Raw genomic sequence first — 16,334 nt, 5'->3', positions numbered from 1 at the left:
TGAAAATTTGGTAGAACCGTCTGCTCGAGTGATGTCTTTGCAAATACATTCAAAGTACTAGCCAGAAACTGAACAAACATGTGATAGTCAAAATATCAATGTATAGATATATAGGCTTATATTCTACATCAATAGTCTAAAACCCTACATAAAGGGTTATATTTCGGGATATGTTTTGTTGAAGGGGAAAGAGTTACGTAAAAAAAAAAAAAAAAAAAAAAAAAAAAAAAATTGAAGATTTACAGGAGAAGTAACGGAATTGTAATTGATTTTTGCGTCATTTAAGAATGGAATTGTACTACATGTTGTAGAAATCAGAAATGAGAAATGCAAAATGCTGTGAGATTATATGTATTTACCAGAAGCGTAGGTAAGGGAATATGAATACAAATATGCAAGCAGTTAGCCCCAACGTAACCTAACTAAACTTAAATATCAACAGATCTAAGCGAAATTTTCTCTTTTTTTTTCGAAAATAAGCTTGGACCCCTTTAACTAAACATAATCCTATATTTCTAGTATATAATGAGTATATTCATTTACATTTGAGAAAACCCTTTAGTGTTGTACTCTATAATAGGCATTTATTCCGAAGTTGGGCGTCTATAATCTAAACTTACCTCAATTTTTCTTTCTCTTCTCTTGACATAGCTGCTTGTGTCATATCACCCAAGTGGGCTAAAATCGTTGTCACGCACATACAAACCATTAGCACCTCCATAATGACTAATAAAGATATTTTATCCGAAAGCTTCGAATGTCCCCCCATTTTCACTAAGAGTATATAAGCGTCTTTGCCATTACACTTCAGAGAAAAATGTCTTGTCAGGAGAAACAATTAACGGAATAAAAATACTGCTTTCTCATAATGGTTGGCTGGATCATTTTTTATTGGAAGTATAATTGCACTGCGATCACATTGATAATTATCAAAATATCAGCAGCTCTTCCAGGGTCCTTTAGCGTTCAAATTAGGCAGTCATTATAGCTATTATACATATATACATCTCACATTCCCACCCAAAAATTCACTTCCCCTCACAGCAGAATGTAGAGTTATCTGACCTTTTCTCTCATAATTTAATCTTACCATCATACATTAAAAGTATTCTAAATATAATTGTTTAAATAATAAAAACAAATTGCACTTTTTTTGATGCCAACACTTCACTTCTGCTGTGGCAATGGAAATCTAGTTACCACAGTTGCCAGCTGCCCGCAAAAATTACACAAGCACTAACGTTTTGGTGATGACATAACGCTCATTGATACCACTGAAGCAGAGCTGTCAGAAATACTGTCAAGAGTGAAGAATGTTTGTGCACAATACGAACGTATGATTATAATCAACAAAGCAGCAAAAGTCCAACTCACAAGTTTGAGCGAGTTGGAGAAAGTACATGACTTTGCCTACCCTGGGTCAACAGCCAGTGAAACAATAAGTACAGGAAAAAAAAATGAAATGAAATCTTTTAGTTTTACGTCTATGCCAGCTAGGTTAAAGGAGACGTAATGATAAGAAATGAATGCAATAGTGGAATGAATAAAGTGGGAGGAAACGGGAGATTTTGAAATCGCATTCCAAAGGCTGGCACTTTACAAGAAAGATGTAGTAATTTAGATTTGATTTTCAATTTGAATTTAGCATTCCTTTCAGCAGGAGCCTCATGAGCTTCAGCCTGGAGTCGAACACGGCCCTCCTGCTCCAAAGGTGTGTACGCTATCAACCTACCCATTAGGAAGCTATATGTAGTAATTTAGAAACGAAGAGCATTTCTAAGGAACTAGTTTGTCTATACACTGAACTATGTAAGTGTAGTGTTACAAACTTATAAACAACACTAGACGTCTTCGGCGCGGGAGATCTGAGTTTATTTTCCGGCGAGAACTTATGTAGTTAGGATTTTAAGTTAAGTTATAGCTTCACGTCTCATATAGCTTTGCTGCTGAACGGGACTCCAAACCTCAAACCACACGCCCTGTTTTCATCAGAGTATATTTGTTAAGTGTTTTATTACTTAAAAATCTCGAATGGGATTATAAGAAAGACAAAATATCAAACACATAAAATCTGTTAAGTTTATTGACAATTTTATAGTTTATTTCTGTAGTCAGCTTGTGATCCCTCGCTTGTTCTTCAAGTCCCCTTCAGGAGGTTGGCCCTTGGGAACCACAGGTTTAAAGTTTAAAGCGATGTAAAGTTGAACCAGGTATATTTATTCTAAAGAAAAGCACGGTTAACTTTACATTGTCTGGAACTATATCATGGCTATATCGTTAACATACGCGTTTTTAGCCAAGGGGATCCGCATTCGATTCCCGGTGTAAGTGAATATATCAAGAATTATAATTCAATGTATTTCACAAGTAATAATATTGATAATCTTCTCTCGTTGTTTTTAAACACGGATTCGACGCACACACAAAACAGAGAAACGAAAGCAACAAACACAGTAGCAGGTTGAGCTTTAATCTTTGTGACGTCATCCGTACGTAGCCAATAAGAGTGCCGCTTCAGCCATGTATTGGATGAACCTCTTGGGATCGGCGAAAAAGCTAACCGTTAATTGATTTTTTTTTAATGTAAACTTTGCGATGACATATACGGAATGAGATCCTTACTCCATAATGGTCTGCTTTAACTCAATACAAAATTGGTTTTAGTTCGCATTTTTAAGATATGATGTCAGTGACATAAATTTCGCGTTTCCAATCATCTAATACCATTTTAAGCTAATTAGGTGATGCTTCAGACTTAAGTTCTAGTATGCTATAACTTTAAAATGTAATTATTTAATTGTTTACATGTAAAATTCTGAATAAAATGGGAATTACGACATATGTAGTAAAAAATGGCGGCACACTTTTAGTTGAATTGCTTTGTCATAATTGTTTTATAATTACAGTAATTATTCACCTTACACGTCATTATTTCGCATGGGGTATTAAAACTGTTGAGATAAAAATTGTCAAAAACAAAAGTAAATATTAAAATTGTTTAAATGTTGTTTGAGCTGAGCATGCACTCTTGAGTAGTAGTGTGTGCCATTGTTGCGCTATTGTTCTTATATCTTCAAACATCCGCCCTCCGCAAATTATATCCCAGGCTACAGTAGTACTGACCCACTTCCTCAATTGATCCTTACCAATCAGCGTCGATTTTGGAGTCACGTGCCTTAGGTCAATGAACTTAGGGGTCAATGATCTTACTTTCACGTGGTTTACCTACCCCTAGTCCCCAAAATGTGGGAGGAGTGAACCTTTAAATTTGGGAATCCTGGGAAACTAAACACTTACAAGGGATCAGCTAGTCCTCAATATGTACCCCTAAAAATTTGGAAATATTAGGTCGTTCCCTTAGATGAGTAAAAATGGCCAAAAATTACAAATTTCGGCGTTTTTTTTACGTTATTTGTTCCTGTGTGATAGTTGTTTTGGTCCTTCGAAGATATAACTTACTCTCTTTCATTAGTATTGAGTACAGCAATATATTCTATGATTATTTTGGATGAGTGTCGAAAAGAGCCCTCTTGTTTTAAGATGGTAACTTGTAGTTCTATATTTATGTATAGGTGCTTGTGGACTTATACCTCCTCTCTTTCATTGCTGCTGAGGACCAACTGATTTACCACTATAGTTCCTTTGAATGGGTGTAAGGTGGGTTAATCTTGTTACCCTCGTCATTTAAGATGAGTGCTTATAGACTCATAGAAAGTATATCACTCTCTTTCATGGTTATTGAGGACCAGTTATATACTCCTATTGTTCCTTTGAACGGATGTAAGGTGGGCCCACTTTGTACTCCTGATATTTAGAGATGAGTGTTTGTGGTCTTATGCTTATGTATGGGTACTTATGGACATATAGAGGCATACCTCACTCTATTTCATGGCTATTGAGGACCAGTTATGTATCTTTATGGGTTCTTTGAATGGATGCGAAGATAGGCAAACCTTATTAACCTTCTTGTTTTAAGATGGATGTTTGTAGTTCTATGCTTATGGACTTATACAGGGGTACCTCACTCTATTTTATGACTATTAAGGATCAACTATACCCCTGTGGTTCCTTTGAATGGGAGGTGGACCAAGTTTGTACTCCTTATGTTTTAAGAAGGGTACTTGTGCCTCTATTCTTACGTATGGGTGCTTTTAAGGACTTATGAAAGGGTACCTTACTCTCTTTTATGGTTATTAAGGACGAGTAACATATCCCTGTCAATAGGTGTGGGGTGGGTCGAGCTTGTACTCAGTCATGCTTTAAGATGAGTGTTGTAGTTCCACCTTTAATGGGTGTGGAAAAATCTTATGCCCTTCACATTTTAAGGTAGGTGCTTGTGATCCTATGCTTACACATGGTTGTAGATGGATCTATAGAGAATACCTAAATCTGATTGATAGTTGTTGAAGACCAGTAACGTCATGATTTATCGCTCTGATTGATTATTGTAGTCATATGATTCACCGTCAGGTCATAACGCACAGGCAAATCACTTTGATTGGTTGTTTAGAGTCACATGACTCAGACCATACATCTTCATGCTCTAAACTGAGTGATTCCATTTAAAATATTACGTTCTGTAGCCTATGAGGAAAGTTTACGTACTGAAAAGCAGTTAATGAGAAGTTATGTTTCTGTGGTTCCAACGTGTAACGTCATGTTTAGTCAGTGTTAGTGTGATTGAAGTACAAGTTCAATTTTGAAAGAAAATAGCCTCATTCGTATGAAGATGGTGCTCCATCATGGCTTATGAACCTTATTGGTGTCTAGACTTCTCCTGAACTTAAATATGAGACCTGTAAATGAGAACTTCAATTTTTATAATTAAGAAATTGTAACTATACTTAAAATTACGAAATATACCTTTGAGTTTTGGTTCTCCGTAAAACACTAGTAATCTTCAAATATTTGCCCGACAGTAACTGACTGAACTTTCCTTATGTGAATATTTATTATGCTTCATATCTATCACACGATACCACTTTTGATTCGTAACTTCCATCACATGTCTCCTCCCTCCTTTCACATCACGTAATATGTTGTCCATTGACTGAGTACCTTATAGTCGACAGACTGTTTTCCTTACCTCTTTGTTAACAAATTTTGAAATGAAAAATTTAAAATCGTTTACATTGTTTTCAAATAGTAAAAGTTAAAGCTTAACCATTTAAGTTTTCTGACTGACAGCGTAACATTTCTCCAAATAAAATAAGATCGGTTAATTTGTTTATTAAACCGAATAAGCTTGACGGCTATCCATAAAATTGGAAAGAAATTAAACAAAAAATAAAGAAACCTAGAACCTATAAAGAAAAAAATAAACGAAAAATTCTGTGGGGAAATTTCTTCATACAAAATTTGTTGTGTAAACTTTTCAACCAAAAAAATGCAAAGAAAATCTTTAAGCAGAAACATTTCTGTAGAAAAAATTTCAATCAAAAAATTTGTGCAAAGGAACATTTTAAACAATATGCAAAGAAAAAATATTTAAAAAATTGTTAGGAGCAACTTTCTTCATACAAAAAATAATGTGCAAAGAGAACTTTTCAAACAAAAATTAAACAAAGTAAAGTTTTGTAACAAAAAATTATGCAAAGAAAAAATTTCAAACAAAAATGTAGTGCGAAAAATATTGTGCAGATGACTATTTAACATTTTTCAGAAGAAAAATTTCCCACTTAACTTAATCGACAAACTGAATAAGTTTGGTAGTTAACCATATAACTATTAAAATATACTTGTTACATAAAACAAGTGTTAGTATTCATCATGGATACAATATTGTCACATCCGTTTACATGTATTCTCACTGGACCTTGTGATTGTGGCATTTTGTGAAGCAATTGCTTTCGAATCTCCCGAGTATTGTGAACACGTAATTCCATAACATATTGGTTTTATGCAGAATGAAAATAGATATAAACAGGATGAACCTGAAAAAAGAACACAAACTTTAAGAGGTGATTCATGACATCAAAAGAAGACAGAAAGTCCTCTTGCACATTGTCGAATTCCGCATCTTATAAGAGTGACAGGGGCGGAAACTTGGAATCGAAAATCGAATCATGACAATTGGATCGAAACAGAAAGATGCATATATACTTCGTGACATCAAGACAAACGTCTTCTCCTATGTTTTCGAGTTCCGCGTAGTGTGAGAGTGAGAGGAGTGCCAATCTGGAATCCTGACAATTGGAGTGGAACAGAAACATGTGCAGAGTGTACACGACGCGGAATTTGACAACATGCAACATGCCTTTTTGTCTTCTTTTGATGATACGAATCACCTCTCGAAGTATGTGCACATCTTTCTATTCCGTTTCAATTGTCACGATTCGATTTTCGATTCCAAGTTGGCACCCCTCTCACTTTTACACGACTCGGAATTCGACAATATGATAGAGAACATTTTGTTTTCTTTTGATGCCACGAATCACCTCCCGGAGTTTGTGCACATCTTTCAGGTTCACCCTGTATAACAAATGCCTATTTCAGTGCAGTTGCATGAAGGAGTACCATGAATGAAAGTTTTTCAATCTGAAGATGGCCTACATCTGATTATTACAGATGATAATACGCATGATGTGGATTGTGATATTATTGACTTGTTCCACAAATGGTCGCATCTTCAAGCGTTAGTATGATTTTCATTATTCAAAATGTTTCAGCGAAGTAAACTAAATCGGAACATAAGCTTAAATTGTTCATATTTAGTGTTGACTTAAAGTCTACTCGACAAATTACAAATCAAGCATATTAGTTACCGAATCATACCTGAGCACCCATTATTTTTGCAGAAATATTAACAACGTATCTACGATACTTTGGTAACACTGTGTTCTTAGTTTAACTGATTGGTTGGGTTCAGTTAGCAGTTTTTTCTCCGACGCGATATCTACACCTTAAGACTGGATCAATATACATTAACTCCGAACCGGGAATCGGACCAGTGATTACACATTTTGGCCACTTGGTCACAAAGAGACACATGGTATTTTGAATTTGAGAATAGATGTAACGTTTAAAACATATTTAAAAAACATATACACCAACAAAGTTTGTAATTCATAATACAAGAAATTTAATAGAATATTGTTAATGTGTTAGCACATTAGAAAAGGAAAAATTGTTTACGATATTTTGTTGTAGCCTTTTCATACCAGTACTTCACACTACTTTTCTTAGAAAGTATAATTGCGCTTCATACTTATGCTATCCTTCGGAAGTTCTTGTGTTTCATGCACTTAAACCTATAAAGTATGTACTTAGAAAATAATAAACCATCTTTTTCTCCTTAGCCAATTTTGTGGTTGTGATCATACTCCTTTCTTAGTATGCTTTCTCAACAAAAAATACTTTTAACACGTTGAACATCAAAAAACTTAACAACCACATATTTTGACTTCAGCTGGTTTGAAAAACGACATCCTGCTGTTACTCACAATACTGTGCTTCTGAGTAAATACATAAACTAAAGGAAGAATTTAACAATAATTATTTTCTTATTATATTGTTTTAGTTCTTATTAATATGAAAATCTTAAAAATATCCTAATTTTACTATTCTAAGAAATGAAGGAAGGCGATGAAAGAGAATAAAAGGTAATGGTTGGATCGAGCCAAGGACCCACATGTCAGAGTAAGCGCTCGATCACTGAACCAGCGCGGCTCCGGAATTCTGTTGACGTTCTTGTAGTAAGGGAATCATTGGTTTCAGCAAATTAAACAACGAAAAACATTTTAAAAGTAATCTTTATTTTAGCAAACAGAATGCAGCATTAATTATAAGTTATTTCAAATACATTAATTCCAATTTCACACTAAATCATAGCTTTAGCTTGCTAACGTATTACAAATTACAATGACATGAGAGAGAAGTGTTTTTGATGTATTACGATTGTTCACAAAAATCTATCAATTTTAACATTTGTCAAGGTGTTAGTTTTATTTAGCAATCAGCAAATCTCAAAACACTTTAAAATTTGTGCCATAAAAAATAAAGTATTTTGCTGTTATGCTTAATTGAATTATATTTTTCTTCATTATAACATATTTCAAAATTAACAAATGTGTTGCTAATACACACTTCTTATTTGCATTGGCTACGACAACTTTTTCGTTAAATTTCCAAGGACAGTAGTTATATGTAGGATTGTGCATTTAAGAGCTACCATTATAGTTACCTTTGAAAAATCGTTTACAGATTTATGCCAATATTATTTTAGAATCACATTTTTAAAATGTTATGAAGGTAGTTTGAGGCAAGTAAATGTAAAATAAGAACAAACATGACAATATGTGTAGGCATATATACTATTGTTATGACTATAAAATCTGAGAGAAATGGGGTATTGTTTTCTGATGACAGTATGTTTCCCAAACACTTCATTGGGAGAAAGAGGAGGAGATATAGAGTGGCCAACATAATCGTCTGGCCTTAACACATATACTTTGTTACATAAGTATTGTTGAAATGTAAGGTGTACGAATGCTATGAAAATCTGAGATCTGGATCGTCTCTGAGAGAGAACTATTGCCACTAGAGCTCTCGCACATGACAAAGAGACTTCAAAGGAACGTAACAAAACGGATTAGGGAGTATTTCAGAATGGGGGGTGGACATAGTATAAAGCAGATCTTGCGTTAAGGTAAGGGAGCTTCTTCTATTGGTCACAGATTTTAAAGCTTCCCTGTAGCGTATGTTATTGTCAGTGGTTGTAGTTATATTGCTCTTTAATAATTTAAATGCCTAACAACGTATCCCACTCAAAACAACACTTGTTTAAGGGAAACATGTTAAAACAACACTTGTTTAAGGGAAACATGTTAAAACAACACTTGTTAGAAAATAGAACTGTTACAATTAATTTAATAAAAATATTACATAATATTTTTGTCATTCATGAATTGTTCTTTCCCTACTTTAGATAACTTATGTAGTCTTCATTAAATATGTAAAAGTACTTCCTCTTTATTTTATTCATCATGATGTCGGTAAGTAAACAGTTACTTGATTACCCATATTGAAAACTACAGCTCACTACGCTCTTTGATCTTATTAAATTATTTTTTTCAGAATACTTCCTATTTTGCTTTATGCATGTATGTCAACATGTTAATGATTCAATTAATGATAATATAAAACATGATACAATACCATTTAATGTTTCATAAACATTATTAACATAGTATCGTTAATTTAGTTACAATGGTAACTATGTCTATGTGTATGTTGGGAGGCATCTTCTTTGCTTGATTCCATTTCATTCATAGGAGTAACTGGTTGGAAAACAAATCCGTCTAGAAGTTAGAAACAAAAGATGTCAATTCTCAAGACTCGATAATAAAATTTTACAGTATATAAAAAGAAAAATAAAACTTACATGGTTCAACTCCACAATATCATATACACTGACCAACCAGAACATTATGAATATCTACTTAATATGTACATCCACTTTTGGATTGTAGGACAGCAAAAATGTGGTTTGACATGGAAGCAATGGAGCATTGGTAGGAGCCTGCAGGCACGGCACACCACGTCTGCGCACACGTTACTTAATTTCTGTAAATACCCCAGAGGAGGTGATGAACTCGGATCTGACGTTCAAAGACATTCCAAAGGTTAAAATCGGGTGAGTTTAAGGACCATTACAGCTATTGAAATTCGCCACTGTGCTTCTCAAACCACCGCAGCACAACGTTGGCCTTGTGACAAGGAACATTGTTCTACTGTAAGATGCGATTTCCCGTTGGAAATATGACCGAGATGAATGGGTATATGTGATCAGGAATGACCTTCCGAGAGGTAAGAGCCTTCACGATGATCTTCACACACACACTACCAGGTCCATGGATAACCGTGCGAAGGTTTCCCAATGGAGCCACCAACGGCCTGTCACCATCCTGCTGTGGGTTTCTTGAGCAGTTGTGCCTCTGGAAGCCAACAGATTGTAACCTGGCTATCGATGTGATGAAGGCAGGATCCCGATTCATCGGACTATGCAACGCTAAATTGTTCGGCGGTCAAATGACGATGGCCACGTGTCCATTCCAGTCGTTGCCGGTGAGCATTCGTACAAGTGTGGGACGTCAACTACGGAGGCCTATATTTAACAGTGTACAGTGAGCTATGCGCTCAGACCCATTCACTGCTAAAGTCTGATGTTAATTGTGGTTCAGTTTACACCCTATCCAATTGTACCAACATCGACAGTCCAACATCTTTAATGAGGTGCGGCCGTTCCATATCTTATAGTTTGGTGCTGGTTTTACTGTCCTTGTCCCACATTTGGAGGACATTAATCAAGACACCTCGCGAACACTTGACAAGTCTAGATGCTCGTTCCTTCCTAGATGCTCGTTCCCAGCCGTCTGATCATCACAATCTAGCTCCTATCAAGCTGATATATCACCGACTTTCCCCATTCTACGCACAAGTATCACACTGCTTGATCGAGTGAGATCCGTCATTATCCACTGAGTGATTTGCTGTGATTCTTATGTAAATCTGAAGACTTCATTGAAAAAGTAGCGGATATCATAATGTTTTGGCTAGTCAGTGTATTATAGGAGAATGACCTACACTAGCATACCTCAAACTGCTCTTTGAAACGGGATCACTTTTATTCGTCAGACTGTTCTGCGGATCACTCTATTTTTGTCCAAAATTTATCATTTTCTAAAAATATTTTGCTCTTATACAAAAGTACCAGGAAAGTTTTGCAATATAGCTATATCTATTTTTTTTTCAAAATAAATTCTACCACATTCAATATACCTCTCCATCCTCCGAAACCAATCGTCAAACCAGATCTGCAAAGTTTCACTAGGGAGTAAGGTGCACTCGTTGTCCCAAGCCCTCAGAAGATATTCATAACTGGGAAACTGCACCCCTTTCAGCTTCATTTTCACATACAAAACTATTACAAAGTCAGAGGGAGCAAGGTATGGAGTGTAAAGAGGGTGCTCAAGAAGTTTCAACACTGTAGTGGTCAAATATTCTGTACAGTCCCTCGCGTGGTGAGCTGGAACATTGTCATTATGGAGGAATCAGGTGTTCATTCTTGAATTTGGTAGTAGGTTCTTCATAGATTCAATGATTTTAGGCAGGCAATGTTTAGTGTACCACTTAGCTGTGACTGTCTTCTGTGTGTTCAGAATGACACGCTCTACAATTCTACTCTATTTGAAGAATACATCTATAATTTTCTTTACTGACCGAGTTTTCTGACAGCTACAGATGTATCCTCATCATCAAAGACCCGAACTTTGTTCTGAGTTTTGGTCGGCATAATAGTACCATAATAGTACAACTAAATCTCGTCACCTGTCACGGTGTTGTTCACGTATAAAGATTGTCCCTTATCAAACATTTGCAGCATCTCCCGGCACCATGTCACACATCGTGTCATCTGCTCCTCAGTCGGACTATGCGGCACTCAGAGACGACAAAGCTTCCTCATGTGCAAATGATCATGAAGAATCAAACGAATTGCTGACGCATTTAGGCCCAAGGTATCCTCAATCTGCTGGTAGGTCACTCGCCTGTCTTCGTCAAGCATTTTCCTCAGTAACTAACGTTCGTAGCCTTCCTCTCCTCTCAGCATCTTCCAGAATGAAATATCCCTTTTGGAATTTTCTGTACCACCTGAATATAGTTGTACAATCTCTCTCTCTCTCTCTCTCTCTCTCTCTCTCTCTATATATATATATATATATATATATATATATATATATATATATATATATATATATATATAAATTATCAAGGAATGTTTGGAATAACCATGAATTCAAACATACTCAACATTCATATTGCCCTCCTGAAAAAATGGCTTATTAACGAATAACCTTTAACATCTAGAGATGGCTATTTGCATTCTTTCCAGCAAGCAACATTGTTTATACATGCAGGCACGTAGCCAAGGGGGGGGTCCGGGGGTCCGCGCCCCCACCTTCGAGACCAGATATGAAAAAATAAGGAAGCATGAAAAAAATAAAATAAGAAAAAGAAGGATCGCGTTAAAAATTTTAAAAAATTAGGAAGCTTTTGGTTACTCTTTCTTATGAGGAGATTTGTATTACTTCAAATACATGGTGGCGAGGTGAGCGAGATATCCTGGAAGAGTCAGGGAATTTGAAATTTCTAGAAAAGTTACGGAATGCTCAGAATTTCTAGAAGAGTTATGGAGTTCTCAGAATTTCTGCTACTAGTCAGGAGAATTTCAAGGGAGATTTCAAGCTTCCGAAAGTATAGTACCGTTGTGTAACAACGTTGACATTTCTTACCATAAATTTTCGTCATCGCATCCTTGCAGTATCAAACATGTTATTTCAAAAACAATTTTCTACTGCTTCTTTAACCTGTCATTGGAACAGACAGTAGTTGACGGAATAATAAAAACAAAAATTTATATGGAAAGAAAGTTCTGTTAACATTTGATTCAACAGAGAAAGGAACGCAGATATTGTAAAATATTTTACAAGATATTATTGAGTATGTACTTTTTATAATAGTGAATATGTACTTTTTATAATAGTTGGGGTCATAATGAAAGGAAAATTGTTATATTTGAATGAACAGAGGAAGGATGTAAATTGTAAAATCTTTTTCAGCACGTTTTTTATTATTATTGTTTTACTCGAGATTTATCATAGTTTGTTATTAAAATACTTACCAACATATCCTCATTTTATTGTCCTAACAAACCAATATATGTTGATAGTAAAGTAGTTTAGATTGATCGAGCTCCTGAGCCTTCAGAATTTCATGTCACTCCTTTCCGCCCCCCCTTACGAAATCCTGGTTGAACGAACCAATATATGTTCCAGTAAAATAGTTTAGAATGATCGCGCCCCTGTTGTGATGACCACGGTATTTCATGTTACGGACCTCCTTCCTTCACGAAATCCTGGCTACGTGCCTGATACATATCTTGAAAAGTATGTGGGTCGATTCCATTTCTTACTCAGATTTTTACCGTAGTTCTTTGATTAAATCTTTTTGTCTTTTCTAAAGAAGTTTGAATTTTCGAACAAAAACTTAAATAAAATCTGCTCTTAGGGATGCACCAAATTCAAATATATATCACGATGTTCAAGAAGGTAACTCGATTTGTATTATCTCGAAACATACCTGCTTCATCCGCCCTGTTGTTGTTCATGCCAGCGGGATTAAGCACTTCACACAATGGTTGAGGTCCAAGCGTCGTAGGAGTTGTTGTTCTGTCGTGTGATCGATGGTACGGACTATCATGATGTTGCATCATCTTAGAAATTAAGGCAGACCTCCGTAAGGATTCGTACATTCCCTGTAATTCGAAATCAAACAATATTATAACTTTTTTCTAAATCGTCAATATTCAAAACCAAACCAATTCCTTGATTACAATCCTTTTCATAATAACTGTCAAAACCGAATAAAATTGGCTTAATATACGCATATGGACTATGTATGTATTAATTATTACATTTCAAGTTTTTTAGCAATAGTATATAAATATTTAAATTTATATGAACATTTAGATCACTAAAGAATAAATTATCTTTTACCAGTTCTAAGTCTACAAGATTACATACACCATGAAATAATATACAGAATGTCACCTCAACCATAAAAATAAATTATACAATAAATCTATATTTTATCTAAAGGGGAGGGAGTTCGTTAATGTCATGAATGTCTTTTTTAACCTTCAAGAGAAGTATGTAAGACAAACCACCTCCTTCACGGCTACGCACAATAAATTACATCACAATGAGGTACAGTGTCAGATATAAGAAGTTACAGGAAAGAAGGAAAACTGATGGAACATAGGTAGGAAGAAGAGGTCTATGCAAATGTAAGGCATAATGAACTTTCGATTAATACCAAGTTATTATATAAAATAAGGGTTTTTCAGATGTACTTGTTTCATTTTAGTTATTTTCCTACCATTTCAACTTCGGATATCATGATCAAAAGTAAAGCAGGTAATAGAATCGAGTCAGATCAGAAATTGCAACCTCCAAAATACGATATATTCACCAGCAACGAGCCAATACTTGTAATTAGGTTCAATAATCTTGGTTTTAGTGTTTCTTTTCCATAATTAACATTTCATATTTCAACAATACACATTAATATGGAATAGTTCTGCATCGTCGCAACATTATTTAACTCATCTACAAACGATATCTTGGTATTAATATTGCTCGTGTAATGGTCTATATTAGTACAGCACATAATTCTTCATTGACTCAAAACTATTAGGTATATAGCTGAGCATACAGGCATTAACATATATCGGATTTAATTATAAGTTTGGCTGATAATATCGAAAGATATCCGGGAGTGAAGAATTATCTCGGAAGTAAGAGCAAGAAAACATTATCATTACGTATTCTGTCTATCGACAGGTTCTGGGACTAATGAGAGTTTTTTTATTATTATTATTTCCTTGTTAAATTATGGAAATGTTTCTTCTACATTACTCAATCTTCAGTTTTCTCTTTTAGCTCCCAATATGTTCTATTTTTCAAATCATCGATGAGTCGTGCTTTTCTTCTTTCTACACCTCGCTTTCTTTCCACTTTCTCACTATGGCATTATGAAGAAGATAACTTCTGCGCAAATTGCGTCTAATTCTATTGGCCGTCATACGAAACTGTTGGCAAAAAGCATCCTTTTCACTCCTATCCATTTTAAAACATCTATGTCTGTTAATTTCTCTGTCTATTTTATTTTCTCCATCTTCTAACACCACATTTCGAAGTTCTCTAAATATATCTTCTTTAACTCCTGTAATATCCAAGTCTCCGAACCATGTAGTCCAATACTCCACACATAACAGGTGACCAACTTTTTTCTTATCCAATGTTAAGTCAGTTAGATAGCAGTGATCTTTTCCTGTTGAACGCCTCTTTTTGGATTCGATTCTTGATCTTATCTCTGCTGCATTAAGTGTTTCTCTTAAAAGACTCCCGAGATATTTGAAATGATCGACATCTTGAAGCTTTCTTCTCCTCTGCTCTGTAAGCTGGTGTTTCCACGGGATATTCTCATTACTTTAAATTTCGGACTGTTTAACAGGCTTAACATTGGACTAGGGAAGAAGTTGTTCAAGTGCTATATATATATATATATATATATATATATATATATATATATATATATATATATATATAGAGAGAGAGAGAGAGAGAGAGAGAGAGAGAGAGAGAGAGAGTATTGAACTGTATGGTTCGGAGCCTTGGACATTACGGAAGTTAAGGAAGAAATATTTAAGGGTCTTCGAAGTGTGGTGTTGAAGGAAGATGGAGAAGATGAAATTAATAGAGAGAGTAACAAGAGAAAACACTTAGGTATGCATAATCATCATATTACACCTATTCCGTGAACGGAATACAATTATAATTACTAGTACAGATATTTTAGCTCTATTTGTACAATTCTACAATTACTTCTGATGAGTTACATACTTATAATTAGTACTACACGGGTAAATAATTGTTGTTTACTTTTTATAATCAAAGATCTGTTTTTGTACTGTATTTTAGAAAAATAAATTTCTAATGAAGAAAAATAAAATGCCAATAAATTTAAAGAGTTTAGTGTAAAACTCATAGTACACAATATGTACAATGGTACAGATATGTAATATGGGTGTGTAAATATATAACATTATAAAACATAACAAGAACAGATAATCAAACAACAAGAGCAAACACTGACTAATGAAATAACCGAAGAAGACTGTAACATGTTTTCCCATTACAGAAGTTTTCATTACAACTATCAGACCAAGTATGTAAAACAAATGTATTATCTGAATGTTCTCAGAAGTTGCTATAATCAAATATTTTACGATATATCACAACACAAACATATTACGGATTATAATAACTTAATATTATAAAAAAATATATAATACTCGTACAAGGAACATCCAGCAAGAAAGTTCCGTTAGCTAATTCGAAAGAAAAAGAAAATGTAATGGAAGAAAATACATGCACGTCCACTAAAGTACAGACTTTGAATTAGGTTTCAACATATTTGTCATCTCTGTTGAGACACTTATCATTATGAGATATATGTTTCTCCCCATATCGAAGAACGATGGTGCCTAGTGATGATAATCTAGTGGTATTGAGTGGTAATAACTTGTTTGATTGCGTCATAATTCCCGGAGCTCTGTTCTGTGCTACAATAAACTGTTACACCATTCTCTGTGCTATTGAGACCCTCATGATTTGTTCGCCATTCGCCAAGATAGGAATCTTGAACTGACTGGGAGGGCTAAAGGAGGGGGAGTTGTTGTAGCTGGGCTGCACGTGCACTCTGTTTATAATATT

General features: G+C 34.8%; 2 protein-coding genes across 4 annotated transcripts in view; both read right to left on the bottom strand.

Annotated features, from left to right (window-relative positions):
• Edem2 (ER degradation enhancer, mannosidase alpha-like 2) overlaps window positions 1-1,233 on the bottom strand; it is an 86,267-nt gene extending 85,034 nt beyond the window's left edge. Inside the window, exon 1 of the mRNA XM_081764922.1 lies at window positions 621-1,233. Coding sequence (XP_081621048.1) covers window positions 621-769 — 149 coding nt within the window. The 5' untranslated portion in view covers window positions 770-1,233. The remainder of the gene's footprint in view (window positions 1-620) is intronic.
• Window positions 1,234-7,733: 6,500 nt separating this feature from the next.
• Window positions 7,734-16,334, bottom strand: part of LOC145688898 (E3 ubiquitin-protein ligase CCNB1IP1-like) — a 37,932-nt gene continuing 29,331 nt past the window's right edge. For all 3 annotated transcript variants that reach the window (XM_081763064.1, XM_081763063.1, XM_081763065.1), the window contains exons 5-6: window positions 13,138-13,312; window positions 7,734-9,299 (exon numbers count right to left, since the gene is read on the bottom strand). In XM_081763064.1, coding sequence (XP_081619190.1) covers window positions 9,199-9,299; window positions 13,138-13,312 — 276 coding nt within the window. In that variant the 3' untranslated portion in view covers window positions 7,734-9,198. The remainder of the gene's footprint in view (window positions 9,300-13,137; window positions 13,313-16,334) is intronic.

Source organism: Thermobia domestica, chromosome 7 (genome assembly GCF_964235325.1).
Source record: "Thermobia domestica chromosome 7, izTheDome1.hap1.1, whole genome shotgun sequence".
NCBI lineage: Eukaryota > Metazoa > Arthropoda > Insecta > Zygentoma > Lepismatidae > Thermobia > Thermobia domestica.
Note: the sequence above shows the minus strand (reverse complement) of the source record. Positions and strands in the feature narration are given on the sequence as shown.